The following is a 26,308-nucleotide window of genomic DNA, read 5'->3' as shown; positions in this document are numbered from 1 at the left end:
GTGAGAACACTCTGAGCATTTGAATTTCAAAGAGCAGAGGAAAAGGCAGCCCCCTGAACCTGAGAAAATCTGGGTTATGATCATTCAGGTGTAATACTTTCTTTAGCTTTCATGTAGGAAATTTCTACCACTTGTATGTTAGAAAATGGTTGTACCTATAACCGTCTAACCTTCTTAGATCTCTCTCTGGTAAATTTTGCATGAGTGTAGTAAGACTTTAAGTGGTGGATTTGCGGCTGACATTTCTCAATTTTCAATCTTTCTGCATGACTTTTTCAGGCAGCATCAAATCTGATAGCAGTGGGGACTTCTCATGGGTTAGCACTGATTTTTGGTAAGTTAAAAATAAAGCTTTAATTTCTTTTTTTTGCACGTTAATGATCTTAACAAACAAAACAAAAAATCCCCAAACTAGCTAAAGATAGAATTGCAGGGTGGATTTATTTTAATATATTGTTTGTGCTAACTATAACATTCTTGCAGTAAAGAAATAAAGTACAAGTATTATTTAATTTGTCCTTATTTGCGTAGTTCTTGCTTCTGATCTGCTGGGGATTGGCATGTGGATATCAAGGAAGTTAGCTCCTTGGCCGTTGTATAAAGAACCTTTTCTGCATTTTTATATATAACTTACTCTGTTTTGATGTCGAAGAAACCAGAATCAGTATGCATCAGTCTTGTACAGTATTAATCTTCTCCCCTCTGACATAATAGCTGCCAGGATTAGGAAAATTAAGTGGATTCCTTGAGAAGGGGAGCTTCTACCCGTAGCTACCTGCAGACTTGCATCATAGGCTTCACCTTCCCTGACCTTCTCTTGCACCTGTCACCTCTACATCCCTTCTTTCTGTTGTTCTTTCTCTTACCACCAACCTGCCTCAAAGTCAATACAATTAAAATTAAAAATATCTGAGCGTGTGCCTCTGACTAGCCAGTTCAACAGTTGGGTAAGAGCTGTTCTTGAAGTGCTCCCGTACCCATCCTGTTTGTGTGCATTATGTCTGTGCAGCACCAAATTCTTAACAATTTTAGAAGTGCAATTATGTTTTCTTTCAAAGTTGGCTGAAATTATTCGAGAGACCAAAAGTTGTGGGGGGACAGGGTACAACAGACAGATGGGAAGGACTGTGACAGCATAAGACTCGCATCTTGGGAATCTAGAATTTAAACCATTTGCTTAATTCAAAATATAAATAATTACAGGATGTACTTAATCTGAGTGTAACTAACGTCTTTACTACAGTTAGCATGTAGTCTTAGTGAGATTTTAGGAGTAGGTCATCATGTTTTTTTTAAAATTTGCCCAGTATGTGGAGCTACTACAAAAGAATTTTTTTTTCTGTGATTTTCCTATCGCTGTCTTTCTATGCAGACACTTAATGAAGTTAGGAAGCTTTTGAACAAGAAGTTGTTCTCTGCAAATGTCATAATAAAGAGAGATTTTTAGCATTTTACATTCCAGAAAGGGCTCCGGGAGTATACATAAGCATGCGAAGAGGAAGGGTCGTTCTTTACTTTGTTATGACTATTTCTGCATCAAGCCCCACTCTAGAGGATTGATCACTGAGTGTCAGAGAAGCTTAAAATGCAGTGGTATTTCAGTTTTTATATTTCATAACATTTTGTTTCGTTCAGCAGGTGTGTATAGCGAAGTTTTCCTTGTTACGCTCTTGATTGGTTTTGGACCAACACATTTACTGCTATTTTCACCATGATCTTTGCATCTCTATATAGTTTGTAGCTTCCAAAGGCCATGTTGTGGCCTGTGGAATACTTGGCAGAATGCCAGCTTTTTTTCCCCAATTGAAAGGTCCTTGACTATTACTAAAGTTAATGCTTTAAAAATTTCTCTACATACCTGCAACAAGGCCTTAAAGTTTTCTGATCTATTGAAACCTATAAAGTTATTGTTTATACAGTCACATACTCGGCTGTATTATCGTAAGGGCATTCAGCGGGTGGAAGAAAAGATTATTTCCTTCTGCTTTGTACTTATGAGACCACATCTGAAGTCCCGTGTCTGGTCTGGGGCTCTTCAGTACAAGAGAGGCATGGAGGTACAGGAGTGAGCCCAGTGGAGAGTCACCGAGATGATTAGGGGGATGAAGCACATGGTGTATAAGGAGAGACTGAGAGAAGTGGGTTTCTTCTTCATGGAGAAGAAGAATCTAAGGGGATATTGTGTTGCTGTCTTCTACTACCTAATGACAAAGCATAGAAAAGAGAGAATTGGACCTTTCTCAAAGGTCCGTGGTGTTAGGATAAGAAGCAGTGGACTCAGCTTGCAGTATATGAAGCTCTGATTATTATTATTATTATTATTTTTACCATGTGAATGGTTAAGCACTGGAATAGGGGTTGAGAGAGGTTGCAGAATCAGCTTCCTTGGGATACACAAAAGTCAGCAGGGCCCTGAGCAAGCTGATCTCATCAACCCTGCTTGGAGCAGCAGAGTTGGGCCAGGGACTGCCATACCTGTCCCTGGCCCATAATAATTTAGGCCGTAACTACCTTGCAGCCTAAATTATTCTGTAAGTCGTGCTACAGTTTAAAGGTGATGAGGGATGGTATGTCATCCAACTTTGTTTCAGACAGAGTCAGGAATGATTCCTGCACACTTCTGTTCTCTTTTTGTCTTTAATTCACTGAACTCAATTTATAAACTCAGTTTTCCTCAGTGACTGCACACTTTTTAAACTGCTTAGTTTTAAAGCATTAGCTATATCGCAGCATCCTGGGTAACTGAACAAATCAAAAGGCCAAAAGTTACCAAAAGAAAGCACCATCAGCAAAATCTGAAGGTTCTCTGAGGATTATCACGTATGCTGTTCTGTACTTCGCTCCTTTCTTTTATATTGATTTCTGGCTTTTTCTTTCCTCTTTTGGCCCTTTCTGTGTGGACTGAAAGGAAAAGGTACAGTAATACTGCACTGTGCACGTACCCTGCATGAACAACTCCCGTCCTGCCCGGTTTGCATGTTGATGTGCTAGGTTACTCTGTGCTGGAATTTAAGATGCCAGATAAGCAGCAAGAAAGAAGGCAGGGCAGTAACCAGTCAGTGGACAGTACTGCTGGCCAGTCTGGGAACTGGTTCTTGAATGCACGTGTACCAAACGCTTCCAAATTCTCAGGGCAAAAACAGAGGAACACGTCAATGTGCCATTTTTAATACTTCAGGGCAGGACAGGTCTGTAGCTGCTTGCAAAGGCATTGTTTCAGGGCAGGACAAAGCAGGGCTCTTCCATGAGATCACCATCTACCTATTTCTGCCTGAGAGCTCTGTGTGGGAGCGCTGCAGATCAGAGACCTGATGCAGGGAGCCGCGAGCCAGAAACTGGAACACGCGCGCACAGACAGCAACTTCTGGAGCACCTGCTCGTGCACCGGGTGCGCAGCTGAGGAGGGAGCAGTGGTAGCCACAGGTGGTGTGCCTTAACCCCTGCTCAGAGTAACCGGTTTTATTAGCTCAAGCTGGGCAGGAGGGTTCAGCACACCCTGGTGTAGGGGATAGCTGTTGTGTCACTGAGGGAGAAGGTGTCCAGAGCCTGTTCCTTTAGCTCACGTCTATTGTTCTCTTGATCCCCAGGCCAGGGGGATACCTCCTGGCAGAGTGTTTTCTGGTACTGTGCTTAATAAAGGTGGGAAGAAAGCATCTCATCTTAAAATTTGTAGTATCTGAGTAATTCTGCAGGAAATAAAGTAAGTCTTTCAACCTCAGGGAAATGACGCATTAAGGAACAGATCTGGTTGAAAACCTGAGCACTCGTGAAGTGATTACCTCTCAGGTGATATGCTTATTCCTATGTTCCAGAAGGTGACTTAGTTCACATTCACAGGCTTGTTTTTAATTTTCTACTTGTAGAGCTGTTTTAAAGTGCTATAGAGTTTTAACCTCAGACTTTGAGAGCAACACCAGTAGTTACTGCCAGAAATTTTTCAGATGAGGAACTGCTTTTTTTTAAATTTCAAAATTAAAAATATTTTCTTGTCAATCGATAGCCATCTTTGTTTCAAGCATGAGGAAAAATGCTTTTCGATCCTATATCTGCCTTAATTAATAAAAAACTGATAGTCTGGAAAATCATCAGATCAGTTTTTATAGCCTTCTGCTATCTTTGTTATTTCATGAGTTCGTTAATAGGAACTCGTTGATTCAGACACCTTGCTTTGTCTTGGAAGTGATTTCATCTATTTCATTTGTAGTTTTTAAAAATATATCTAATGGGTCCTTCTTGTCTGTCATCATTTGACTGGCTGGAAACAAAGACAAGTACCGGCATGTGTTTCTCTGGGGTTAGCTTTCCAAGGGATGATTTTGCAACTCTGAAAATGCATCTTGGGCAAGCGTTGGCACTTGCTTCTTAGGAAGGGCTAACCTGAGTGTTACAAAGCATTTAATCTGCGGGTGAGGGTCTTGTTTATTTTGAATTGATATTGTGGTGGAGGGAAGAAGAAAATGGGTTTGGAAGTAGTACACATGTAAAGATGCAAAGCTGGATTTGAAGTAGTGATTCTGAAGCTGCTGCCCTTTTCAGAGAGAAAGCTGTGAAAGGTCTTCCTTTTCCATGTTTTACAGGAAACAGTTTATTGATTGACATACCAAGTATAGAGTGTGCTGACTTACTGGTAGGGTAAGCCATCATTAAGCTGAAGTGAAAGACAAAAGAATGCAATTCACCCTTTAATAGCAAAAGCTGCAGTATTCACGCTTTTTTAAGCATATTTTTATGGTTAGCAGATGGCCTCTTTGTAAATGAATTGTATTTTCAGACCTCTGGAAAAGGAATTTCTTAGGGCCTTGAAGGCGCCATTTGGGGAATACCTCCCTGGGGAAACTTGTTTTTCAGCTGTAGCTACTTATCTGTGCTCTCTGAGCTTCCACCAAAACCTTCCACGAACTGCTGACTGCTGTGATCTATGCCGCGTGCTCCCTCGTCACAGTGGTGTCAAGGTGTTTTCTAGTAGTGTGGCGGGGTTATTTTCACTTCCATCTCCTCCCAGCAAGGAGAGCTGTGTGCAGGGCAGTGGCCTTGTTTCGGAGGCGTTCCCCTGTCTCGTGCTGTGCAGCAGTGCTGGTGGCTGAAATGCCGCTCGCACCCCGCCTCTGCCCCCGGCGCAGAAGGAGCAGGGGCTCGCTGTGGCCCCAGGGCACCGGGCTGACCTTCGGAAGGCTCGACCTTGTGCTCGCATGCAGATGGGATGAATTGCACGGTGCTTTTCTCATTTCTTGCTTTAGTGATACTGCCGTAGCTGTGGCTCCATGTTCCTCGTACTGAGTGAGGGCAGCAGTTCACAGTACAGTCGCTCAAATTGTGCACATCCTTTGCTTATTTAAACATGAGCATCAGGGCTTGTAAAACTTCAATCTCTGAACAGTGCCTGGTGTGACTGACAGCGCTTGCAGAGCTGCTTCTGCACACTTTGAACCTTTGTGTTTTCTGTGGCTGTCAGAGGACTTTAAATTGAACATCATGCTAATTTAGGAAGTTAATGGAAAGCAGTGTTTTATGCTGTTTCTGATTATTGAACTGTGAAGAATAATCCTCACCTACCTGTAGCTTAACTGAATATCTCCTACAGCAGAGCAGTTTGTTTATGACACGTTTTGAAGCACAAATGAGCTAATGCCTGTTCTCCTTTGGAAATGCAACTCTTCTGTGCTGTTTGGCCTACGCCAGACGGGAAAGAAAGAAAAGGGAGAGGCTCCCTTCTTCCTGCAGCATCAGCTGTTGCTCTGCTGTGCCTCCCAGAGCAAGCGAACAGTGCGTGAGCTGCCTGGGCTGCTGTCACCTGGTGAACAGATAATGGTTTTCGTAGATATGGCCAGCTGTAGGCCCCTTTCTCTTTTGCTCCCACAGATTTCAAGAGTGGGAGCACCCACTTGATTTCTGAGCACCTTTAACGTATGGTGTCCTCTTGACTACTGCTTTCATCATGTTTTAGATCAAAACTGATATTTTTCCGCAACATATCTGAGCTTTCCTTGTATGTTTGCAAGACAGAGCATGGCCTTCTCTCTCTCCCACAGGTCCTTTGTCATTTGGTGTGCAGAACAAGTGGTGTTTTTAACATCTTCTCTATCCCTACCCCTCTGCTACTGCCATCCAGATATTGCAAGAAAAGGATTGTTTTTTTGTTTTCTTTCGGGCCACTACTTAATAGAGCAGTCACGTTTATTAAGATACGTGTAAGAAAACAAGCGATAGTGTGGAAAAAGTATTTCAATATGGCCCTAGCCTGTTTCTCCCCCCACTGGCAGTGCTTTGGAATAATCCATTGGTTCAGGTGATCTTCTCACTGGTGTTTTTCATCCCTCCCACTTCTGTCTCTTCATGCTGGCAGAATTTGAAAGGTGACTCCCACTGTGTGCTCAGCCATCAATCTGTCTGCGTTACAGAGTACTGTTGGGGAGGAAATGAGAAATACTTCCATGCTCTGTTTCACATCTAGCACATCACTAACGGTGCTGCAGCTCGAATGGAGAAGTGTCCTGTGCCTTGGGCGCTACTTCCAGGGGGTTTCTGGTGCCCAGCTGCTGTCTGTTCCCCCAGATCCTGTCCTTTCTCTTCCCTGCTCAAGGTGAAATGCATGAACACGTTGTCACCATGGTGCTTCTGGTGTATTTCAAATCTCTAGTCTTCATTCCAACAGTCCCCACAAAGCATCTTTTCTTCTTCCTCCCTCATTCAGAAGCAGCACAAAAATAGAGGGGTGTGTAAAACCAGATCCAGACCGTATGTTTTCTGAGCTTGTAGGAGCAATACACCAAAGACAGAGGGCTTTCATTTGTAACGTCTGAAGTGCAGCATCCATAGAAAACAATCTGGGACCTCGTGATGGAAATGCACAAGAGCCCAGCAGGAACAGAGGTGCCTGTTTGTTGTGTTCAGGGGGCAGGCCGAGCACGCCCAGGCAGTGGTACAGTCCCTGGGAGGCTGTGCAGCCACGAGCACCTCAGTTGCAGAAGCCCGTGTCTCCTGGAAGGAAGTTGTGTCACAGCGTGTTGGTCGTTGCCGCTTCCTTTTAAAGTACGGACTGCGTGCACTGAAGCTCACAGAGCATTTTAACTGCGCAGTTATTTGGGGACACGCGGTCATTTTCTCTCTAGCATCTGGTCTTTATCAACAAAACCAAGGAATAAAAGTTACATAAAACTGCGCTTATAAAAAGCCTGTGTTGGGGATTTGTAGCTGATGTCCAAATCGCCATAAAGAAGCATGAGACCGGGAAGATAGAATTAATTTTGTCGTCTTCCTTGCTGCCACTTAAGCTCCGTTGTAGAATAGTAAAAGCAAAGAGAGATATTGCTATGACTTTTCTACTAATTTCTTATTCAGTTTGTAATGCCTCTGCATTCTTATACTCTCTGCCTGTTTTCTACTTTTTAAACAAGTTTTTGTATTTCCCTGCAAGACAGTGTTCCGCGATCTCTGTACAAACAAGTGCTCTGATCTGATCTAAACTCATCATTAGGAACTTGACTGTAAGCCTATGAATCATTAATGTACCCCAAGTGAATTGTGTATGTAAATAATTGCATGACGTTAGAGAGAAAGAATGGTGATTAAAATGAACTTATTAATTCTTATGCTCTAGACCAAAACCAGGCCCTTCGACTGTGTCTGGGCAGCACTGCTGTTGGCGCCCAGTATGGGGCTATCTCGGCTCTCAGCATCAACAATGACTGTTCGAGGCTCTTGTGTGGCTTTGCGAAAGGACAGGTAATTCCCATAAGATGAGATGGTCCAGTGCTGTGTCCTTCCTCAGACAGTTACTGCAGGGTTATCTACGTACGATAGGTGACAGTAGGCCCTGGGTGACAGTAGCTCCAAGCTGAGCGCACTCAGTACGTAGCTGTTATTTGTGCGGAGAAGCACCACGCATGGCTTGACCTGTCCAGAGCTCTTCTGGCCAACCAGTTCCTGCAGGCAGTGAGCTGACCGGGATCATTTGGGGTAGGTTTCTGTGTAGGAAATGGAGAATACGCAGAAGATAGTGTAGGATTTAATTAATCGTGGCAGGTTGTGGCATAAGTTTTCTGATAAACAGAGATGTGCGATGGCCCACCAGGACAATCAGCTTAGTCTTTCTAGGTCACTTTGTAAGACCTGCACTTTGCAATTAAAGCTAGTTTCTGCTGTGGTGCTAACTTAAAATTATTCAAAGTTACATCTAGCCCCAAAGTTTTGTTGCTTCTGTTGTATAACAGCAGCATGGTTTCTTGAATGCAGGGAAAAAGGGTTTGAATATGCTGTTGTAGTTTTACGCCCGTCTTTGAACCTGAAAAGAGATAGCAATTCCTGAGCAAACATCACAGGACTAAAACAAAATAGATCAAAGTTAAGTTGGTAAAATTTAAGACCATGGGATACAAAGAAGGCTGCTTTTGTTTTTCTTTAGTTGTATTTCCCTGTGCTCCGTCAGGTTTCACTTTCATTGTAGATAAAACACACTCCAGTGCCTATGATAGGGCTAAATGACACTGTCCAAGACCATATGGAAATACAGATTTGAACAGTAGCCAGTTTTAAATTATACTCAGATAAAAATATTTTAAAGCAGCAGTTTTGAAAAAGCTGGCTTATAAAGCTTTGATGAATGATTTATGGAACCATATGATACAGTATTTCCAATAAAAAGTTTGATTCAAATTGTAATCTCAGCTCCTCTGGGCAAAATATTCCTCAGTTATGCAGAAAGTAGTTTGGGGCTTCCTGCTTCTTAGTTGAGAAATTGCCTGGTTGTAATATCCAAGAGCAAGCCAAGAAATGCAGGCTGCATAGTTCTCTCTGACCTGTTAGCTGAGCAAATGCAGGAGGAGAGGAGCGATGAGGTTCGTGGCAGGTTCCTCTCTTTTGTGAGAGAGGAATGTATTGAACCGTTTTGAACAGTGTTGTGTGTTAGCAGACTTCTCTTTAATCTTGTTTTCGGGCAGGTACGTGTGTGGTGAGTGAGTTTGGGCAGGTGGTGAGAGCTTGCCGGAAGGACACGGTTCAGAGGTGTGAAGTTGACAATTCTGAGGTTGTCAATGAGCGTATAAGCAGGTGGGGTAAACTGCTTGGAAAAACAGGATGGGAGCAGGGTTCCAGATTACTTTTCTTTGATATGGAGGCATACTAACTGAGGATGGTAATGGGAATACAGAAACTTACTGATGTACTAACACACAAGGTGATGCAGAGAAGCTCTTGGCAGCAAACATTTATGCTGAGAACAATCTGCTTGCAGATCACAATGTGGGATCTGGCCAGTGGGAAGCTGCTACGATCAATAACAGATGCCCACCCCCCAGGAACAGCTATTTTGCACATTAAGGTAACAAACGTTGCATGTACTCCTCTTACACCACCTTTTTTAAAACAAACAACCACACTCATGTTCAGTCAGATGTGCTGGCTTTCTTTGTGTAGTGCTTCTAGATTTACAGATGAGAACAGCTGCCTAGGAGGTATGTGGCTATACTATCCAGAGGTGAGAAAAGTGAGCAGAAATTATTCTTAAAACAAAAAGAGTATTTTGAGAGCTGAAATCACAGTATTGGCTGTGAGCTGCGGTATAATGAACTGCTCTAACCGTTTATGTAAGCAACTGTTGTTGTCTCCTGTAACTCCAATCTCCAATAACAAAAACCGTGAAGAATTGGTTGCTAAAATATATTTATCTATATCGTGCAGTGGTTTGAACTGGATACAGGACTTACCAACCTTAAACTTAAGCATTTGAAGTGTAGAAAATAGATTCTGTCAGCACTTTTTCAAATCTTCCCCTTTGCCAAGTCCTCTGTTCTTCGTGGCTCCCTTTTGTAGCTCGTGACTTGATGACAGCATTGAAGAGCACTCAGACATTGGTATCCACAGCTGCTTGTACTGCCAGGTCCTGGGTTGCAAAGCCCTCCGGAAGGGTGCCTCAACTGTGGCTGTGGCCCTTTCTTACCTCGATCATTTGGTTTCAGTGGTAGTTATGCATATTTCTGTCTGTTGGTCTGTTCGTGACTCACAGACCATTCATCAGTTCTGGCACCAACTTAGGGTTTCGAGGCTGTGAGCTGTTCCAGTGGTACCACAGGTTTGGTACCCTGCAGTTTTGAGCTCCAATAGAAAGTAGTGGGGCTTTGGTAACAAAATCTAACGATAACTTGCTGAAGGTATGAGGGCAAAACATAAAACCTTGCATTTCTTACACACAAAAAAGCCACTAATTGTACTTCATATTGTATGTTAAATGTATTTCTGATAGGTATAATGCATGTACTTTTGTGTGCTGTTAATCATACTGTAGCACAAAGTTTTCTATTGTTTTTTTTATTTATTTCTTAGTGCTGCTTCTAATCCGATTATCTGCTCAGTTTACAGATGACCCGACACTTGCAATTTGCAATGACAGCGGAGGCTCCGTATTTGAACTGTCATTTAAGTAAGTCAGTAACTCTTTACCTCATAGAAAGTAGCAATGCAAACAACTAATGCTGGGTCATTTTTAAAACCTAAGCAAAAAAGCATTGGAACCAATAAAGCTACTGCCTGAATGTTGAAGGTGTAGTTTGGGGCTGCAAATTAATTTCACAGTTGAAGCAAGTCGCTGTCTGGCTGTCTAATAGTCAAAGAATAGCTTAAATTATGAAGGTGTCTGTCCTAGGTATTGTTCAGGATCTTGACATTCCTTGATGGCTATTAGACGAAGAGGAGATGCGCTCGTAAAAATTCTGCTTCGTGATTTCCCTTGTTTAGTGAGCCCTGCAGTAACTGCTCATCCTCTTCTCAGCCTTCTCAGAGGATATGGGACAGAGAGGAAGGGTTGGGCGTGACAGTCTGGGCAATCTGATCATTTCCGGGAATTATTAGGACTTTACTCTTCAGTAAGATCTCAAGGAGTTCTTGTCTATGCCTGAGCAGCTGTTTGGGGCTGCGTGTGGTGCTGTTCTAAAAGAATTCCTGGAGCTGTATAAAGGGCTTTTTAAAAACAGTATTTATGAAGGATTGTGCTTAAGATTTCATGAGATTGTTAGGCTTATCTCCTCTGGGACAGCTGGCCACCAGGCTCGTTTCTCTTGTTTCCAGGAGGGTTATGGGAGTGAGAACGTGTGAATCTCGATGTCTATTCAGTGGCTCAAAGGGGGAGGTTTGCTGTATTGAACCACTACATGCAAAAGTTGAGCTGAGAGACCATCCTATCACCCAGTATTCGCTATTGGCCATGGCCTCCCTAACAAAGGTAACCTGCTGCTTGCAAAATGCTTTGTGTGAGAAATCACCAAGGAATAAAATTCTGCTATATATGCAAACGTTTTACTTTGTCTTTATGTTTTTCTTGAAGATACTAGTTATTGGCCTGAAGCCATCTCTGAAAGTGTGGATGACTTTTCCCTATGGTCGTGTGAGTAATGAAGCCAAATGCTTTTTGAATTATGGCCACAAACTGTTCTTAGAGTGAAGCGGATGAGGTCAGGATCAGGTGCTGATATTACTACTTTATCGGCACTCATTAAACTCTGCGTTATGGAATTATAGTGCTCATCTGTTGGTCTGGTGTGTGTAAATTGTAGGCAGAGAGAAGTGAAAAGGTTGCTTTCACCTGTACCTCTGTGAAGATGCTGACTCCAATAAGTGGGAAGGGAAGAGCTCAGGAGATGCTCAGCTTCTTGTCTTCGCTGCTGTGTCCCAGAAGCTCCCACGGATGGGATGCTGACCTGATAATGGCTACAGTCACCTTGCACTGGGGACATTGTACATAAAAACAAATTCAATCATACAGTAGAATCCCTAACTGCAGGGCAGAAACAGTGTGGGGTTAGAGCACTGTACTGTCTTCTAAACTCTTGATTATTTGATTTCACTAGTCGCTGGTACAGTTCCTTTTGGAAAAGCAGCGGTGGGGAGACATGGAGTATGTTAGATTGGGAGAACTGAGGACAAGGCTGCTAGCAAGCTGCAGCTTGCACTAGTCCTTCCATCCATGTGGGACTGGATCTGCACTAGATAGCTAGGACACAGATGTTCAGACTGGCTATCTACTTTGCCAAGAGATGCATGTTGCCTTTAAATCATGGGGGTGGAGAGAAGACCATGAGCTACTGCTCAGCTGCCAGTACACTAGGACACTGCTTTATGGCCTGTGCGTATACCTGGCAAAGTCAGTGAGTAGCAGCTGAAGAACATCATGTGTCCTAAAACTAAGGTTCTGCCTTAAATATCGTTTGTGCTTTTTGTCTTGTAGATGGACCCTTCTAGTGTCCCTCTTCTGGCGTGGCATTTTGTGGCTGTACAGAACTCTGTGAACCCCATGCTTGCATTTTGTCGAGGTGATGTCGTTCATTTTCTTTTGGTAAGCCTGAATGTTTTATACTGCTTTTCAGGTAGTCACTTGTTGTTCAATTGACTGAGTCAGCGTGGAAGTCTAGTATCTGTGCATGCTAGGGATGTCTGCAGCTTGCAACTGGCTTGGGAAAACAAACTGGTTGGTCATTGTTCTTCAGCAAGCAGTGGTGCCGATCCCTGAGAATATCCTGGGCTGAGTTTTGTGTATTGCAGAAGGAAGTGTTGATCTGGACCTCATTTCACTTCCCCTGGAGCTGAAATAATGAGGATTGTTTTCAGGAGAGCGTGTGAATTTGAGATAGTATTTTATTTTTTCCGTTAAAACATGGGTCTGGAAAACTTATATAAACTACTAAGAGACAACTTTCAAGTCTTGCTGGCATATGAATTGAGGCATGCCACTGGTAAAGTTTTACATGCAGATTATAGTTGTTGTTGAAGATGATTTCGTGTCTGATTTTGGCATGAGGGCAATGCTCAGGTTTCAGAAAATTAAGTACTTGGGCTTTGGAGTGCTAGGTTTGGTTCCAAGCTCTGCTGTTATCTTGGACCTTGAGCTTTGCTCAAGCACCGGATGTGATGTTGTATGGATTAAAACCTCTTCCTCCTCTGTCTTCTCTCATGGTAAACTTTCCTGTTCTCTGTGGAGAAAGAAAAGGGTGTGGGTTTACAATGATCCTGTCTTGCTGGTCATGTTTGTTGCGTGTAGTAGCACCAGCCTGTGCACAGATACCTAGTTAGATACCTGCCACCTATGGCAGTGGCGCTTCTCTGCTTATAGATCGTTAAACGGCAGCCAAGTCAGCTCCCTCTTTTTGCACTTCAAATTGTCAAAGTGTAAAACAAACAAACAAAAACAAACCAAAAGAACAACAGAAAACACCCTTGTTTTTCTTTGCAGAATGCTTTTCTTCTTTAAATTACAATGACTTAAAGCCTTGACTGGGAGTTGTCTTTGTAACATCTCCCTTGAGTTCGTTATTCTGGTTGGGGCTGAGCCCATTGGTCATCAGTGGGTGCAAATTAGTCCTTCAGTGCTCTCTGTACGAGTGCTGGAGTTTTGCACCCATTTTAGAAACTCAGTTTCTTTGTACGATACATGAAGATGTGAGAGGTATAACCATTCCTTGAGTACGTATACTGCTACTGGTTTATGGCGTACACCTCCTGTATTGCAAACAAATGATTTAAAATTAATCCAGCAGAGGGCATTTATTTTTGTGCTCCCTACTCAGAGCCAGTCCTTTACTGTTTCCTCACTTATCTGAGTGCTTTTGAAAGTGGGACATTACACTCCATTTCAGAACTGTGCGCACTGTTCCTGCATGCTCAGCCTGCTTGTCTGAGGGGAGCTGCAGGCTCCCGGAGTTGGTGTGATGTACTCTGGGAATAGAGAGGTTGAGGTGAAGAATGTCTTTGAGTTTCTCAGCCTTGTCTGACTTCTCTCTCAGGTAAAGAGAGATGATACTGGTGCAATACATGTCACTAAGCAGAAGCAGCTCCATTTACACTATGACCTCATCAACTTCACTGTAAGTTTCAGTACTGTTTTTTTCACTGATTTTCTTGTAAATGTACCTCAGTAGTCCTTAGTTGTATGTTGCTGAAGTACTGGCTGTACTTATCTGGAGTTGAGTAACTGAAAATATCCTTAAACTTGGGACTCACTGGAAAACTAGCACATAGAAATAGCAAGTAGTATTAAACAGGTATAAAAAACAGTAGCATGTAGGCAACAATACTGCCCTTTCTTGGGAAGTGAGTAGCTTTGATAAGGAAATACTTTCAAGAGCCAGAGAGAATCTGACAAGAACGATTTTTATTCCTTATAAAAGAATGCAAACTAGTTTGTAGTTAGCTTAGTAAAATTCTAGTGTTTCTGCATATGTGTGCTTGCTAAAGCACCATGATTATTTTATTTCAACAACAAAAATGCTCAACTCTAAAACACATTTACAGAACACAGAGAATAAAACATGAAAGGTCAAAATACCAATGTGGGCATCCATACCAGCTACAATTTCATAGAAGTTAAATTTAGGTCAGACATTAGAAAGCAGTGTTTTACTGTGAGGGTGGTGAAGCATCGGAACAGGTCGCCCACGGAAGTTGTAGGTGCCCCATCTCTGGAAGTGTTCGAGGCCAGGTTGCCTTGAAGCAATTTGAAATCTGTTAATAAATATGTTAATGTTTAAAAAAAGGTAAAAGAAAAAAAAAAGTCTTTTTATTTGCTGAGTTTTGATCATAAAAGTAGAGGTTGAAGAACCTGGATGACAGGCTTTGATTTAAACTTGGATGTACTATTTCTGTTTTTAATGCCTCTGGATGCTATAGTTAACTCTTAAGGCATTTGAGAACAGGTGTTGTAGTAGTCATGCTTTTGAGACCTTTGGGTAGAAAGTGTGCTAGAGCTTAAATACTGCACCTAGAGGGCAAGAACCCTGGAGGATTGTCATTTGTCTACAGGTGTTTCTCTGAAAAAATGTCCTTGTAGTTTTTCTCAATGTAAAAGCTGATACTCCAGAAGTAGACTCCCCACCTTCACCTTTGCAGTTATGTGTGGGTGCTGTTGTGGAGTGATCACGTATAACAGCGAAGTTACTGGCGATTGTAGACAGCCTGGTATTGATACTCAGGGATATGTCCAGAGCCTGTTTAATTGGTCTCTAATTATCTGTGTGTTGCTGAAATGTGCAGTTTGTTGCCTTTTCAGTGGATAAATTCACGGACAGCAGTGCTTCTGGACAGTGTGGAGAAGCTGCACGTTATAGATCGTCAGACACAAGAGGAGCTGGAGACCATAGAGATTCCAGAAGTTCAGCTGGTCTACAACAGCAGCCACTTCAAATCGCTGGCTACAGGAGGCAATGTCAGCGAAGCACTGGTGGGTGCAAATGGTGCTAGTGGTAGCTAGCTCTTTGAGATATGCCCTAAGTGGAGGAGCCTGGAGCTATGGAAAGAAGGGTTTTTGAAACCTGGGATTACCATTAAAGCCAGAGTCATGTGGCGTGAAAAACCTGTTTCTAAATTGTTTTTGTCCCTTCTACACATCTTCCCAAGGAAGGAACCCGTGTAACTTTCTTGCTACCTGAGGATAGACACAAAGCACTGCTGGTGGGTCCTTAGGACTCCTCTGTGCTTTCTGGGCAGTCAGAGCTCAGCACCACTTTAAGCTGCATTCATGAGCAGGAGGGCATGATAGAAGAACCTTTTTATTTACTATTGCCCAGCAGTCTGTGTTATTCTTTCCTAGTCCTCATTATGATTTCTGAATGACAAAATTCAAGTATATATACATATCTTGAGAAAATTTGCAAAAACAAGAGGCAGTTTGATTTGCATGATGTTCTTCTCCCTGTAGGCATTGGTTGGAGAGAAAGCTTGCTACCAGTCCATCAGCAGCTGTGGTGGTCAGATCTTTTACCTGGGAACTAAGGTAAATGTGGGGAATTTTTAATGGAAATGCAAGGCGTTCGCTGTTGATAGTAGCTCATCTTTTGGAGAAAGGCAATTTGATTTTTTTATTCTATGGAGACGTGAGTCAAGGTTGGGCTGTTTTTGCACTTACATCATTGGCTTAAAGAAGTGGGCAATAATTTGGTCTTAGCCCAAAGTATGGGCTAAGTAAGGTGGTGTCACAGTTTCACAGTACCTTGGTACATGCTGTTTCAGTGTAGACTTAGCACGACTTTACGGACATCTCCTCTGTCCTAAGCGTCAATTTCTGTCTTAAATGTGCTAGCGAGTAAACAGAGGAAAATAAGAGGGTAGAGGAAACTACTCCGCATTGCATGGAATGATAGAAGGATTATCCTGTTTGCTTTTCCTGCCCTGTAGTGCAGACACTGTGAAAAGGCAGAGAGAGGTGTGCTATAGGATGGCATGTTGAAGTAGAAAAGGAAGTGAGGGATGGTACCTTGGAGCAAATGGATTGTAAGGCTGTGCAAAGGATGATTTCTGTTAAGTATAAGCATCTGATTTATCCTGCCTTGCCAAGTTTGAAGGTTGCTTTACTTAGCTTAATTTCTTTGTTTGTACCAGCATGCTCTGGTGGGTCTGTGGGATACCACAGGCTGCATGAGCAACTGTAAGTAAATATATTTTTTTCTTTTTTTTAGTCTGTTCACGTCATGACATTGAGGAGCTGGAGAGAGGTAGGTTGAGAGAAAAACTGTACAGCTTAGTAGGTCTGAATTGCTGAAATACAGCTTGAGAGGAGGGAGGGAGCTACAGAGCTACAGCATTTGTGAAGCATGATCTGAGCACTATGTTCAGGACCCCTACGCACAGCCAGCACTGTAGGTACTCTGCTTTCCACAGTGGGATGCTATGGGACTGCTGTTTGCATAAACTTGCAGGCTGGATAGAGACAGACCTTGCTCTCCCAAGTGAGGCATATAATGCCTTGTGATGTTTCAGCTTCTGTTAACGTGGCAGAGTTACTGCACTGAATGACTTTGCGGTGCAAGCTTTCTGTCAGCCAGATAAGGATACAGGAATGAAAGGAAATCTAATTCCCTGTATTTTGTTTCCAGCTATTGCAGAAGCTTCATCATGAAACTTATCAAAGGCTACCTAGAAAGTTCACTGGATTTTTAGATCCTTCTTTCTGTTGCTAGAAGCTGTTTTGGATCATTATTTCTCTGGCAGCTGAAATCCTCTCTCTTTCCAAATTAAAGTTCTTAGTGATCTGTTTGTCTCTTTGTTGCTGTGCTGCTTTTTTAACTTGAGTTAAATAGCAGTTTTTGCCTTTCTGGGTCATCACTTCACAGTGTATTTATTCAGTATATGCATGTTCTCCCTCAGACTTTGTTTTGCAAGGCTAAGCAAATATTTCATCACCCTCTTGTAAGACTACCTGTCCATTTCTTTCTTTTTTTTCATAATCACCATTCTCTGCACATCCTCTACGCTCAATTTTTCGAACATATGCAAATAATTTGATGCACATTGCCTATGGGAGTGGCAAAACCCTACCCAGAGTAATGTCATCTGATTTTTCCAAGTCTGATAGATATGTTATGACTTGTACGTCATTGGGTCTCACTTTGCTGTTTATTTGGCTACATCATGTCAGTGGCTTGTGGCACTCCTGAGATTCACCAGTTCCCAATAGCAAGGCTGATTACTGCTGTAAACTGCTTGTACCATTGGATTGCATTGTACTTCTATTACCTGGCTTTAGGGATCATCCTATTGTTCTCTGTCTTTCTGGTCTACTGTCCATATTATATGTTGAGAGTTGGTCATCAGCAAACTTCATTAATAAATTCTGCTTGTGCCAAGTTAGTCTACCAAATCATTATGTGAGGGGGGGCTTTTAAGTCACCTCTTTCTAGTTTCACAATTTCTGCTCTAAGCAGTGACCATTTTTTTTTTTCTTACCTGTGTTACAGTACATGTACTTGTCCACAATTACGAGCTCCTCCATGTGACACTGTATCAGGGCCTTTAACAAAACACGACCAGTTTGTCTCTGTTGAACTTTTATGCAGTTGTTGCACTTGGTTATGATGATCACTCTCCTCTGCTACTTTTCTCTCCTGCCATTCACTATCACCTCAGCTAGTGAAAAGTCTTGCTTTGAACCATGATTTTATGTACTAGAGTTTTTATGTATTAGATTTTAGTTCCTAAAATTCAAAAGTCAGTTGCAACGTACATGTTCTGAGCCAAGCTCATTCTAAATTACTATATGGTTTCTGTTGTATTCCTCTTTATTGTAGGGGATTTACTCAAGTGTTATCATCAAGTATGTGACATACTAGCGTGTAAAGCTGAGATTTACTTCATGCCACAGTACAAAGTGCTGGTCTGAGATTCAGGCTCTCTTCTTTCAAACAGTACTTATTAAAATTTTGACTTAACATATCAAGAGTAGTGGTGCTTGACCATATGTATTAATGTTTCCTTAAAGTAGAAAGTACTTGTCACCTACTTCAGTCCTTGTTGATTGTGAGCTCAGAAGAAAATAAAGGGAGTAAGATGTTCATCCTTATGTTGAAAACATGGCAGAGTTTTGTTGTGCTTAAGTGGTGAGGCAGGGATGGGGAATGGAAAATTTTGATTCTTAGTGGTTGCAGACGCTTGCTGATGCTGTGTCTCCATCCATTAAGCAGTTGACCTAAAATGTAGCTCGCAGGTTCTTAATGTACTGGGGCCTGACATTTCTTAGTCCCTTTCAACTGTGCAGCAGAAAACATACATGTGAGAGAATCTTTTTTGAGATACTGTCCTTTACTGCAGTGTATTGACAGCTTCTGAGGGAGGTTTCCTGACCCCTTGCTGCCAGCAGTCACGACCCACTCCTGGAAAACAATGATATCACATAGGAAGGGGCAGTCATCTTTTCTTTAATGCTAAGGTCCAATATTACTTGTTATTTTAGAGAGTTGACCACCTTCTGAAGCAAGAGCGTCTCACTGATGCCCTGGCTCTTGCTTGGTCCTTTTATGAAGGTAAAGCGAAGGCTGTAGTAGGTAAGTTTGGGTTTGTTGTTGTTTTGTTTTTTTTTTAATCAGTTTTTTTTGGCCTTTTTTTTAAATTGAAATCACCGGGGAAGTTTTTAAACCTAGGCATGTACTGAAATCATTGTTTCAGGGGAAAAAAAAAAAAAGGTTAGAGAATTGAAATAAACACGAGAAAGTAGAATGTACTGTTTTGGGTTTGGCAGAAACAGCACTCTTGATATGGATTGATTTGGCTTTTTTAGAGTCATACCTTTAGCAACCACCTATTTTCAAATGAAAATCAGACCTGGTCTGTGTTGTGCCTCCTACTGGTTGTCACTTTGCCATGAAGGAGATGGATCCAAGTGTTGAATGCTAGAATATTTCTTAAGGTCGAGTGTAACCTGTAGGTAACCTTCAGTGATGCTCTCAAGTGGGTACTTTCATTGAGGTTTCCTCTGACTGTACAGCTGACTGAAAGTAATGCTGGGTTTTGGCACCAAATTTTCTATAAAGCACGATGTTTTGTGAGCACTTAGCTTGTTATGAGAAACATGTTAATTATGCCGGAAACTGCTGCTTGAGTGGTCTGATTTGGACTGGCCACGTAGAATTTTCAGCAAATAACTTTTGGTGGTTTTAACAAATGACTCTGCAGTTCTTAGGATTAGATCCTTCTGCTGTAAAATTGCTAGTATATGAAGATTGTTTTTGGACAAAATTTGTTTAATGGACAAAATGCAATTAAGCAGATAGTTTTTTAGTTCTCAAAATAATTACTGTCTTCTGAGTTGCTTTTAAGATTTTTTTGTCATTACAGCTCACTAAATTCAGTTTCTTCGCATCAGTGCATCCTCCAGCAATTAGTCTGTTATACAGGCTTTGACAGCCTTCCATTAATTGTTCTTTTGACGTTAAACTTGGTTTCTTCTGTCAAACAGCACTCAGATCTGGTCTTGCTGTTCCTGTGCTGGAACAGTCTTTAAATTGAGAGAATATGACCTTAAGAAGAAGAATGGGCTAAAAGCAGATCACAAAATTATATGTCTAGATACTTGGACTTCTGTATCTCAAGGGTAGTGGTGTGGACATCTATACTGTGGGATTTACAGTGTCCTTTATGGTACCTTAGATGAGAAATGCTTTCCTCCCCCCTCACCCCCTCCGCTCATTCTTTCTAGGTTTGTCCGGGGACACGAGCAAGCGGAAAGCAGTCATTGCAGACAGGGTGAGTCACTGATCTCTTCCTAACTAGATTTTCGTGTATGCTGATGTGATGCTAGTTTTGTTCCTGGAAGGAGTGCCTTCTGTCGTCCAGAAGTTAATCCTATTAGCTCTAGAAAGTGTATATGTGCCATTCTTGCTAAGATTGTGAGCAGGATTTTATAAGAGACTGGGAAATACCTTTTGGGTTAAGGTGGGAATAAATGCTGCAAATTAGCAAAACAGAATGTGACACTATCATCCAGGCCTTGAGATGTCAAAATCCAGTCTCTTGTCCACTCGCAGTGGACAGAAACCCTTTTTGTAGGTAATTTCAGAGTTTTCTGATGTTTAGTTGTCAAGTATCCATGGGTATGTAACTTGCTCACTCTCAGGATGGAAACTTTGATCGTGAATATATGGAACAAACTTTTCAACTGATTCTGTTCAGTTGTCATAGGATTGGGTTTCTGAGAAGGATTTTTAAAATAAATGATTATTGCAATAATTACTCAGTCATACTTTATTCTTAATGCACATTGTATTTGTAGGTAAATAAGTTCTACTATTTAAGATACTGTAACTTAAGCTTTGGGTTAAAACATGGCCCAGATGAGTCCTGTGCCTCAGAATGTGCTGGCAGACTGGCGGTCCAGTGCCTCAGTCAGCTGAAGTTAGTGTAGGCCTTCAGTATCCCACTGAGCCGCTTCTGTGCCATCTCATGCAGTTGTGTCTTGGCAGCTGTGCTCTGAGTACTAGTTATTGCCTCTTTCTTCTCTTCCTTACTTCCCACAGTAGTTCATGCCCAAACTGGAACAGAGTTTTCAGTGCTTCCGACCCCAAGTCAGGCTATTAAATGTGCTACCAAGTAGGGCCTCTAGAGTAGGATGAGAGTGAATCTTCATGTTTCTTTTAATTCAGATGGTTGAAATCCTTCTCCATTATGCTGATCGGACTTTAAAGAAATGTCCTGACCAAGGAAAAATCCAGGTTATGGAGCAACATTTTCAGGTACGGTGTTCCAGAGGACTCTCTTGTATAGATCTTTTGAAATTTTTAATCAGACACAGCTTTGTTGTAAAAGTTACTTGTGTAACAGCCATGACCTGTTGATGAATGCTCATGTGTTGGGTGTGAAAGTGACAAGTACGTAAGTGACTTTGTCCTCCTTTCCCAGCAAACTGTGGTTGGAAAAGCTGCAACTGTGCCAGCTACCAGCTGACTCAAAAACTTCATTGATTCTGTGCTGTATTGGCCAGGCTTCATTTTGTGCTGTGCAGGATATACTATTTAGCAGGATCTTTGCCTGTTGCTACAGCTTTTCCATGTGTTTTTCTTTTTTTGCCATAGGATGTGGTGCCTGTCATAGTTGATTACTGCCTCTTACTCCAGCGCACGTAAGTCCAAGTTTGCAAGTGTTTTCTCCCAGGGCAGGCCACTGACCCATGTAGCCCTGAGTGCTGTCTCCTATAATATCGCATGGTTTAGAGGAATCGTATCACACCACATCATCATCATGTCGTATAACACATCTCAATTTAGAGGAATGCTTAAAGACTGATGCCGAAATCAGGGTATTCAGTACTCAAAAAAGAAAATCCCTCCTAATTTTTTATAGAGGAAGAAAAAATTGGTTCAAATTTTCTCCCACACCACCTCCTTAACAAAGAATCTGTCTGGATAGATTTTCCTGTCATCATCATTTCTCCTCTAACAGCGACTTTGCTGCTGCAACATCCATAGCAGGTTTATTCTGTGTAGCTGCCTATGACTTAGGTCTGCATGGGAGATGAACGGGGCATTCAGCTGCTGAGCTGAAGAAAAGCAGAGTAAATAGAGTATAATTTGGAGCCCTCAGAAAGTAGAAGTAATAAGATGTTAATAAGATTATTTGATAACTAAACACTTCTTTCCTCCTAGGGATCTATTATTTAATCAGATATATGATAAGATGAGTGAGAATTCTGTAGCTAAAGGCATCTTTCTGGAGTGCTTGGAGCCATATATCTTGAGTGATAAGCTGATGGGAATCACAGCTCAAGTGATGAAAGACTTGCTGCTTCACTTCCAAGACAAGAACAGGTTGGAAAATATGGAAGCTTGCATTGTGCATATGGATATCACCAGCTTAGACATACAGCAGGTGAGCTGCAATAATGAGTGCTGTGTCAAGTTCCTCTGAATAAATGACAATATTCCCTAGCTGCAGAGGCAAACTTCTTATGCTTTTAAGTACAAGGTAGCATGTGGAAACGAGGTGTCGCCTTTCAACGGAAAACTTCTGTAGTCCAAACGACTGGTGTCTTTTGGTCACTAACTTGTAATAGAACTTGGCTCTGTGTCCCTGCAGGTAGTTCTTCTGTGCTGGGAAAACCATCTCTACGATGCCATGATCTACGTCTACAACAGTGGGATGAATGACTTCATTAGCCCCATGGAGGTAGGAAAGAAGTTCAGTTCAGGGAGTTTTGTGTGCTGACCACGCACTCTTTGTGACAACCTGCATTTCAAACTAATGCATTGTCTTCTCATTCAGTGTATACATGTTCTTGTTCTTTTTCATTCTGAGGGTGAAATCATATACGACTTACACAGTTTATCTAGCTAGATGCAGTAGAGAAGTAATTTGTAGTTACTGTACTTTAGGGCACAAATTTCCCTTTGGCATTGTAGATGAGGTAGGAATGCTCTGCAAACTTAGAATGGGAAATTCAGTTGTGTTAATTAAAAAAAAAAAAACTGCAGAAGAGAATAACATGATGAATTAAGGAGATTGCGCTGCAAAACTGTCTTTTAACGTGTTTCCAACGGTGAGCCTGGGCAATGTGGCACGATGTTCTGAGAAACAACTTTCTGCACAATGGGATTAGTGGGAGCGTAGGCGTAAGAGGTTCTGTGAACACCTCATGCTTTTTTCTTTCATACTGTTCTGCTGACACAGTAGTGTATTAATGCATAGTAAAGAATAATGGAAACAAAGGGTGAATTTATCTGTGTACAGAATTCAGAAAAAAGGCAAAGACTGCTTCTACCACGGAGCTAGGCTTTGCTCTTAGCACTTGGGTGAGGTCAATCAACAGTAAAAATAGGAGTCTGTAATGCTGCTTGATTGCAACTGTTGATGCTGCTGATCATGAAGATGTGCCTGATGCACCAATTGCTCTTGAAGCCTATAGATATAATACGAAGGTGCTTCACTGTGGAAGCGCTGCTGCTGTTTTCTCAATAGTGCTAAAATCAAGAGCTTTTTGCATCTGAGTGTGAAAATCTTAAATCGCCCAATTCATAGCAGTTATAATGTCATTTAATTTTCTCAGGAACAAGACTCTTTGGGTGTTCATGATTTTAAAAAGGACTTTTAGAAACCTAGCGCTAGCTGTACAAGTACAAATAACTTTTTTTTGATTTCCAGGGCTAAGTATTTACACTGATCCTTGCTCTGTGTTCTCAGACTAAAGGCTCTCTGATGAACCTGCTAGGTAGTCTGAAGGTTTGCATAATCTCTAGTGGCAGAAGTCTCAGGAGCAGGAAGTGAAGCTAGTCAGTTATACTCTGAATGTTACTTCTGGGACTACTGAACATTTTTTTTTTTTTTAAGGGTGGCCTGTCTTTATGGTTAGATCTGATGGTCTGAATGCTGTTTTTTTTGTCATCACATTAGCCAGGATAAACATCTTTTGTCACATCTGGTGTCTTCTTTTCCTGTTAATTGTAAGACATCATGAGAAAGCAGAGCTGCTCTGGGGAAGATGCTCCAGTAATCTCTGCTTTAAAACCAAGCAGAATCTTTGATTTGAGCTTTTACAACTGCATGAGCACTGCTCTCTTTCTTGTTACAGAAACTGTTCAAAGTCATTGCTCCTCCGCTGAATGCTGGGAAGTCTCTCACAGGTACAGAATTATTGCCCTTTATAAGTGTCTAGTTCTGGTGTTTGTTTCAAACATCGCTGGTCACTTACAACAGAGAGATTGCAAAAGGGAAATGTATACCTACTGTCAGGGTCTTGGAGAGCAGAAAAGCGTTCAAGTACTGCTTAGTGTGCGTAAAGCTGTTCTACTTACTGTGTGTAAAACCGTGTGTGTCAGATAAGATATTTTGCTAACTGTTGGGAAAAACAATTGCATCTCCGTATGTTGCCTTGTGAAGAAAAGGTGACAAATGATTTTTGTTTTGTAGATGAACAGGTGGTAATGGGCAACAAGCTGCTTGTATATATAAGGTAAGGTCGTTTAAGGATATGGGTGGCATTGCCTAGTGGTACCAGATTTTAACTCATTATACTTGCAAAATGTCATGCTGTATTTCAAGGTCTGAGGTATTTTGTAAAATAGCAATGGCTACTTTGTATGGCTGACTTAGTTACAATGGCTCATCACAATGGCACATCATAGAATATCCCTAGCTGGAAGGGGCCTGCAGGGATCATTGAGCCCAACTCCTGGCTCCACACAGGACCACCCAAAAGTCAAGTCATATTTCTGACAGCATTGTCCAAACACTTCTTGAATGTTGACAAGCTTGGTGCCTTGAACACGTCTCTGGGGAGATTGTTCCAGTGCCCGACCACCCTCTTGGTGAAGAACCTTTTCCTAATATCCAATCTGAACCTCCCCTGATGCAACTTCATGCCGTTCCCTCGGGTCCTATCCTGTTGAAGAGACAGGTGGGATGAAACTGGATGCTTAGCGCTCAGGTTACTGCAGATGTGCCAAGACAATTCCTTTGTCTTTAGAATTTGGTTTCTCCATTGTCCCGTGTGTGGCAGTGCTCCTCAAACAAGAAGTCAGTAGCCTGAAAAGCTCTATTTTAGCCTTTTGGGATAGCTCTTTCCAGTTGCTGCTTTCTGTATTGCCTTTAATTTGCAGGAGGTCGTTCTGAGATTACGCAATAGTGATTAATCAGTGAGTTTGTCTTTCTGGAATCTATTCAAGATCATGAACTTTTGCTTCTGCATTCCTTCTGCTTCCTAAACTGCAGAATACAAGACTTTTTTGTGAGAAATCCTGAGATTTCCTTGTTATTATTCCTGCAGTGCAATGGCAGACTTCGGATGCAAATTCGTGCAGCACATTGGCTTATTGTGTATTAACAGCAGTGCTCTCTGCTGTGATTGCTCTCATGGTTTACAAAATAAATTTATTTGGTTTGTTTTAAGAGCATCTTGAAAACTAGCTCTGAAAATTAACTGTTTTCCTTAATCTATTTAATGTCAGTAGGTATTAAGAAAAAAAAAACCCATACCTTTCCTCTCTTTCAATAGCTGCTGCTTGGCAGGCCGTGCGTATCCATTGGGTGATATTCCTGAAGATCTGGTACCTCTGGTTAAAAATCAGGTGAGCAACCTTTTGGAAGGACACTTTTCTATGTGAGGTTTTTAGAAAGGAACCATTGTCTTATTTCATGAGCTTCTGTTTGAAAACTGTTATCCATCTGATAGCTGATAATGGTTTTGTCGTAGATGGAGAGTGTCTAGTTAAAATCACAGTGAATTTATGCAAAAGTATGACTAGATATGCAGTTTACATGTTGTGAAAATTGGCATGGTGTCTGCCAAGTAAATCTCATTTCCTTATTTCCATCAGAGCCTTCAAGCTTGGCTATTTCTTTCTCTTTAAGCTGTGTCAGAAGCTTGGCCTAAGGCAAAGCTTAACTCCTCTGGGGAGACATCTCCAAGAATTTCTTAAAATGGAAGATGCTTCTGATCATCATTTTGTGCTTATAAAAATATTTCCTGAATTTCTGGTCAGTTTTACTAGTAAAATAATTTTCTTTTTGCTCCATAGCATTTTACTGGAGTATCAAGGTTTTAAGAAGAGGCAGTGCTTTCTTTTTTGCATTTTCTCTTTGCAGTACAGTGGAATAGGTAGATATTTTTCTTGCTAATCCACAGCTTGTAGCTGTATGTATGTGGTAGCTCTGGGTTGTTGCAAACCCTTTCCTTACAGGGTGTGCAAACCAGTCTGCTCCCCTATGCTGGAGCAAGCACTGGGCTGTTGCCCTCTGCCATGGTCCTTACCAGGTTGTCTACTGCACATGTGCTGGAGCTGGCACAGCACCAGACTGTGGCTCAAGGTCTGAGAAGTAAAGGCATACCCAGCAGCAGCAGTGCTGGGGAGGAGCCATCGATGTCTCCTTGTTACAATCTCTGAGAGTGTTCGTGAGAGTCTGGCTTAAGCAACGCCTTTCTGTCTTGATTCTTAAATCCAGCACTCTAGCTACAGTCTGGTTTTCTTTGTTTTCTGAACAGTTCCTAGATGGCAGGTGCGTATCAGGTTCAAGGAAACCAAGTTACACTAGGGAGGCTGTGCATTGGAAAGTCAAGCTTCTTAACCCCTCCTGG

General features: G+C 41.8%; 1 protein-coding gene across 4 annotated transcripts in view; it reads left to right on the top strand.

Moving 5' to 3' along the window:
- VPS8 (VPS8 subunit of CORVET complex) overlaps positions 1-26,308 on the top strand; it is a 77,012-nt gene that overhangs the window by 6,052 nt on the left and 44,652 nt on the right. For 3 of the 4 annotated variants that reach the window (XM_080604097.1, XM_080604099.1, XM_080604100.1), the window contains exons 6-25: positions 280-334; positions 7,598-7,722; positions 9,230-9,316; positions 10,347-10,414; positions 11,059-11,212; positions 11,315-11,374; positions 12,215-12,322; positions 13,767-13,847; positions 15,029-15,199; positions 15,677-15,751; positions 16,434-16,469; positions 18,704-18,794; positions 19,946-19,992; positions 20,889-20,978; positions 21,318-21,364; positions 21,888-22,110; positions 22,318-22,407; positions 23,807-23,858; positions 24,145-24,187; positions 25,229-25,301. In XM_080604097.1, the coding sequence (XP_080460223.1) occupies positions 280-334; positions 7,598-7,722; positions 9,230-9,316; positions 10,347-10,414; positions 11,059-11,212; positions 11,315-11,374; positions 12,215-12,322; positions 13,767-13,847; positions 15,029-15,199; positions 15,677-15,751; positions 16,434-16,469; positions 18,704-18,794; positions 19,946-19,992; positions 20,889-20,978; positions 21,318-21,364; positions 21,888-22,110; positions 22,318-22,407; positions 23,807-23,858; positions 24,145-24,187; positions 25,229-25,301 (1,776 nt within the window). The remainder of the gene's footprint in view (positions 1-279; positions 335-7,597; positions 7,723-9,229; positions 9,317-10,346; positions 10,415-11,058; positions 11,213-11,314; positions 11,375-12,214; positions 12,323-13,766; positions 13,848-15,028; positions 15,200-15,676; positions 15,752-16,433; positions 16,470-18,703; positions 18,795-19,945; positions 19,993-20,888; positions 20,979-21,317; positions 21,365-21,887; positions 22,111-22,317; positions 22,408-23,806; positions 23,859-24,144; positions 24,188-25,228; positions 25,302-26,308) is intronic. The other variant, XM_080604098.1, reaches the window with a different exon arrangement.

Source organism: Anser brachyrhynchus (assembly GCF_964034855.1).
Source record: "Anser brachyrhynchus genome assembly, chromosome: 9".
In the NCBI taxonomy this organism is placed as follows: domain Eukaryota; kingdom Metazoa; phylum Chordata; class Aves; order Anseriformes; family Anatidae; genus Anser; species Anser brachyrhynchus.
Note: the sequence above shows the minus strand (reverse complement) of the source record. Positions and strands in the feature narration are given on the sequence as shown.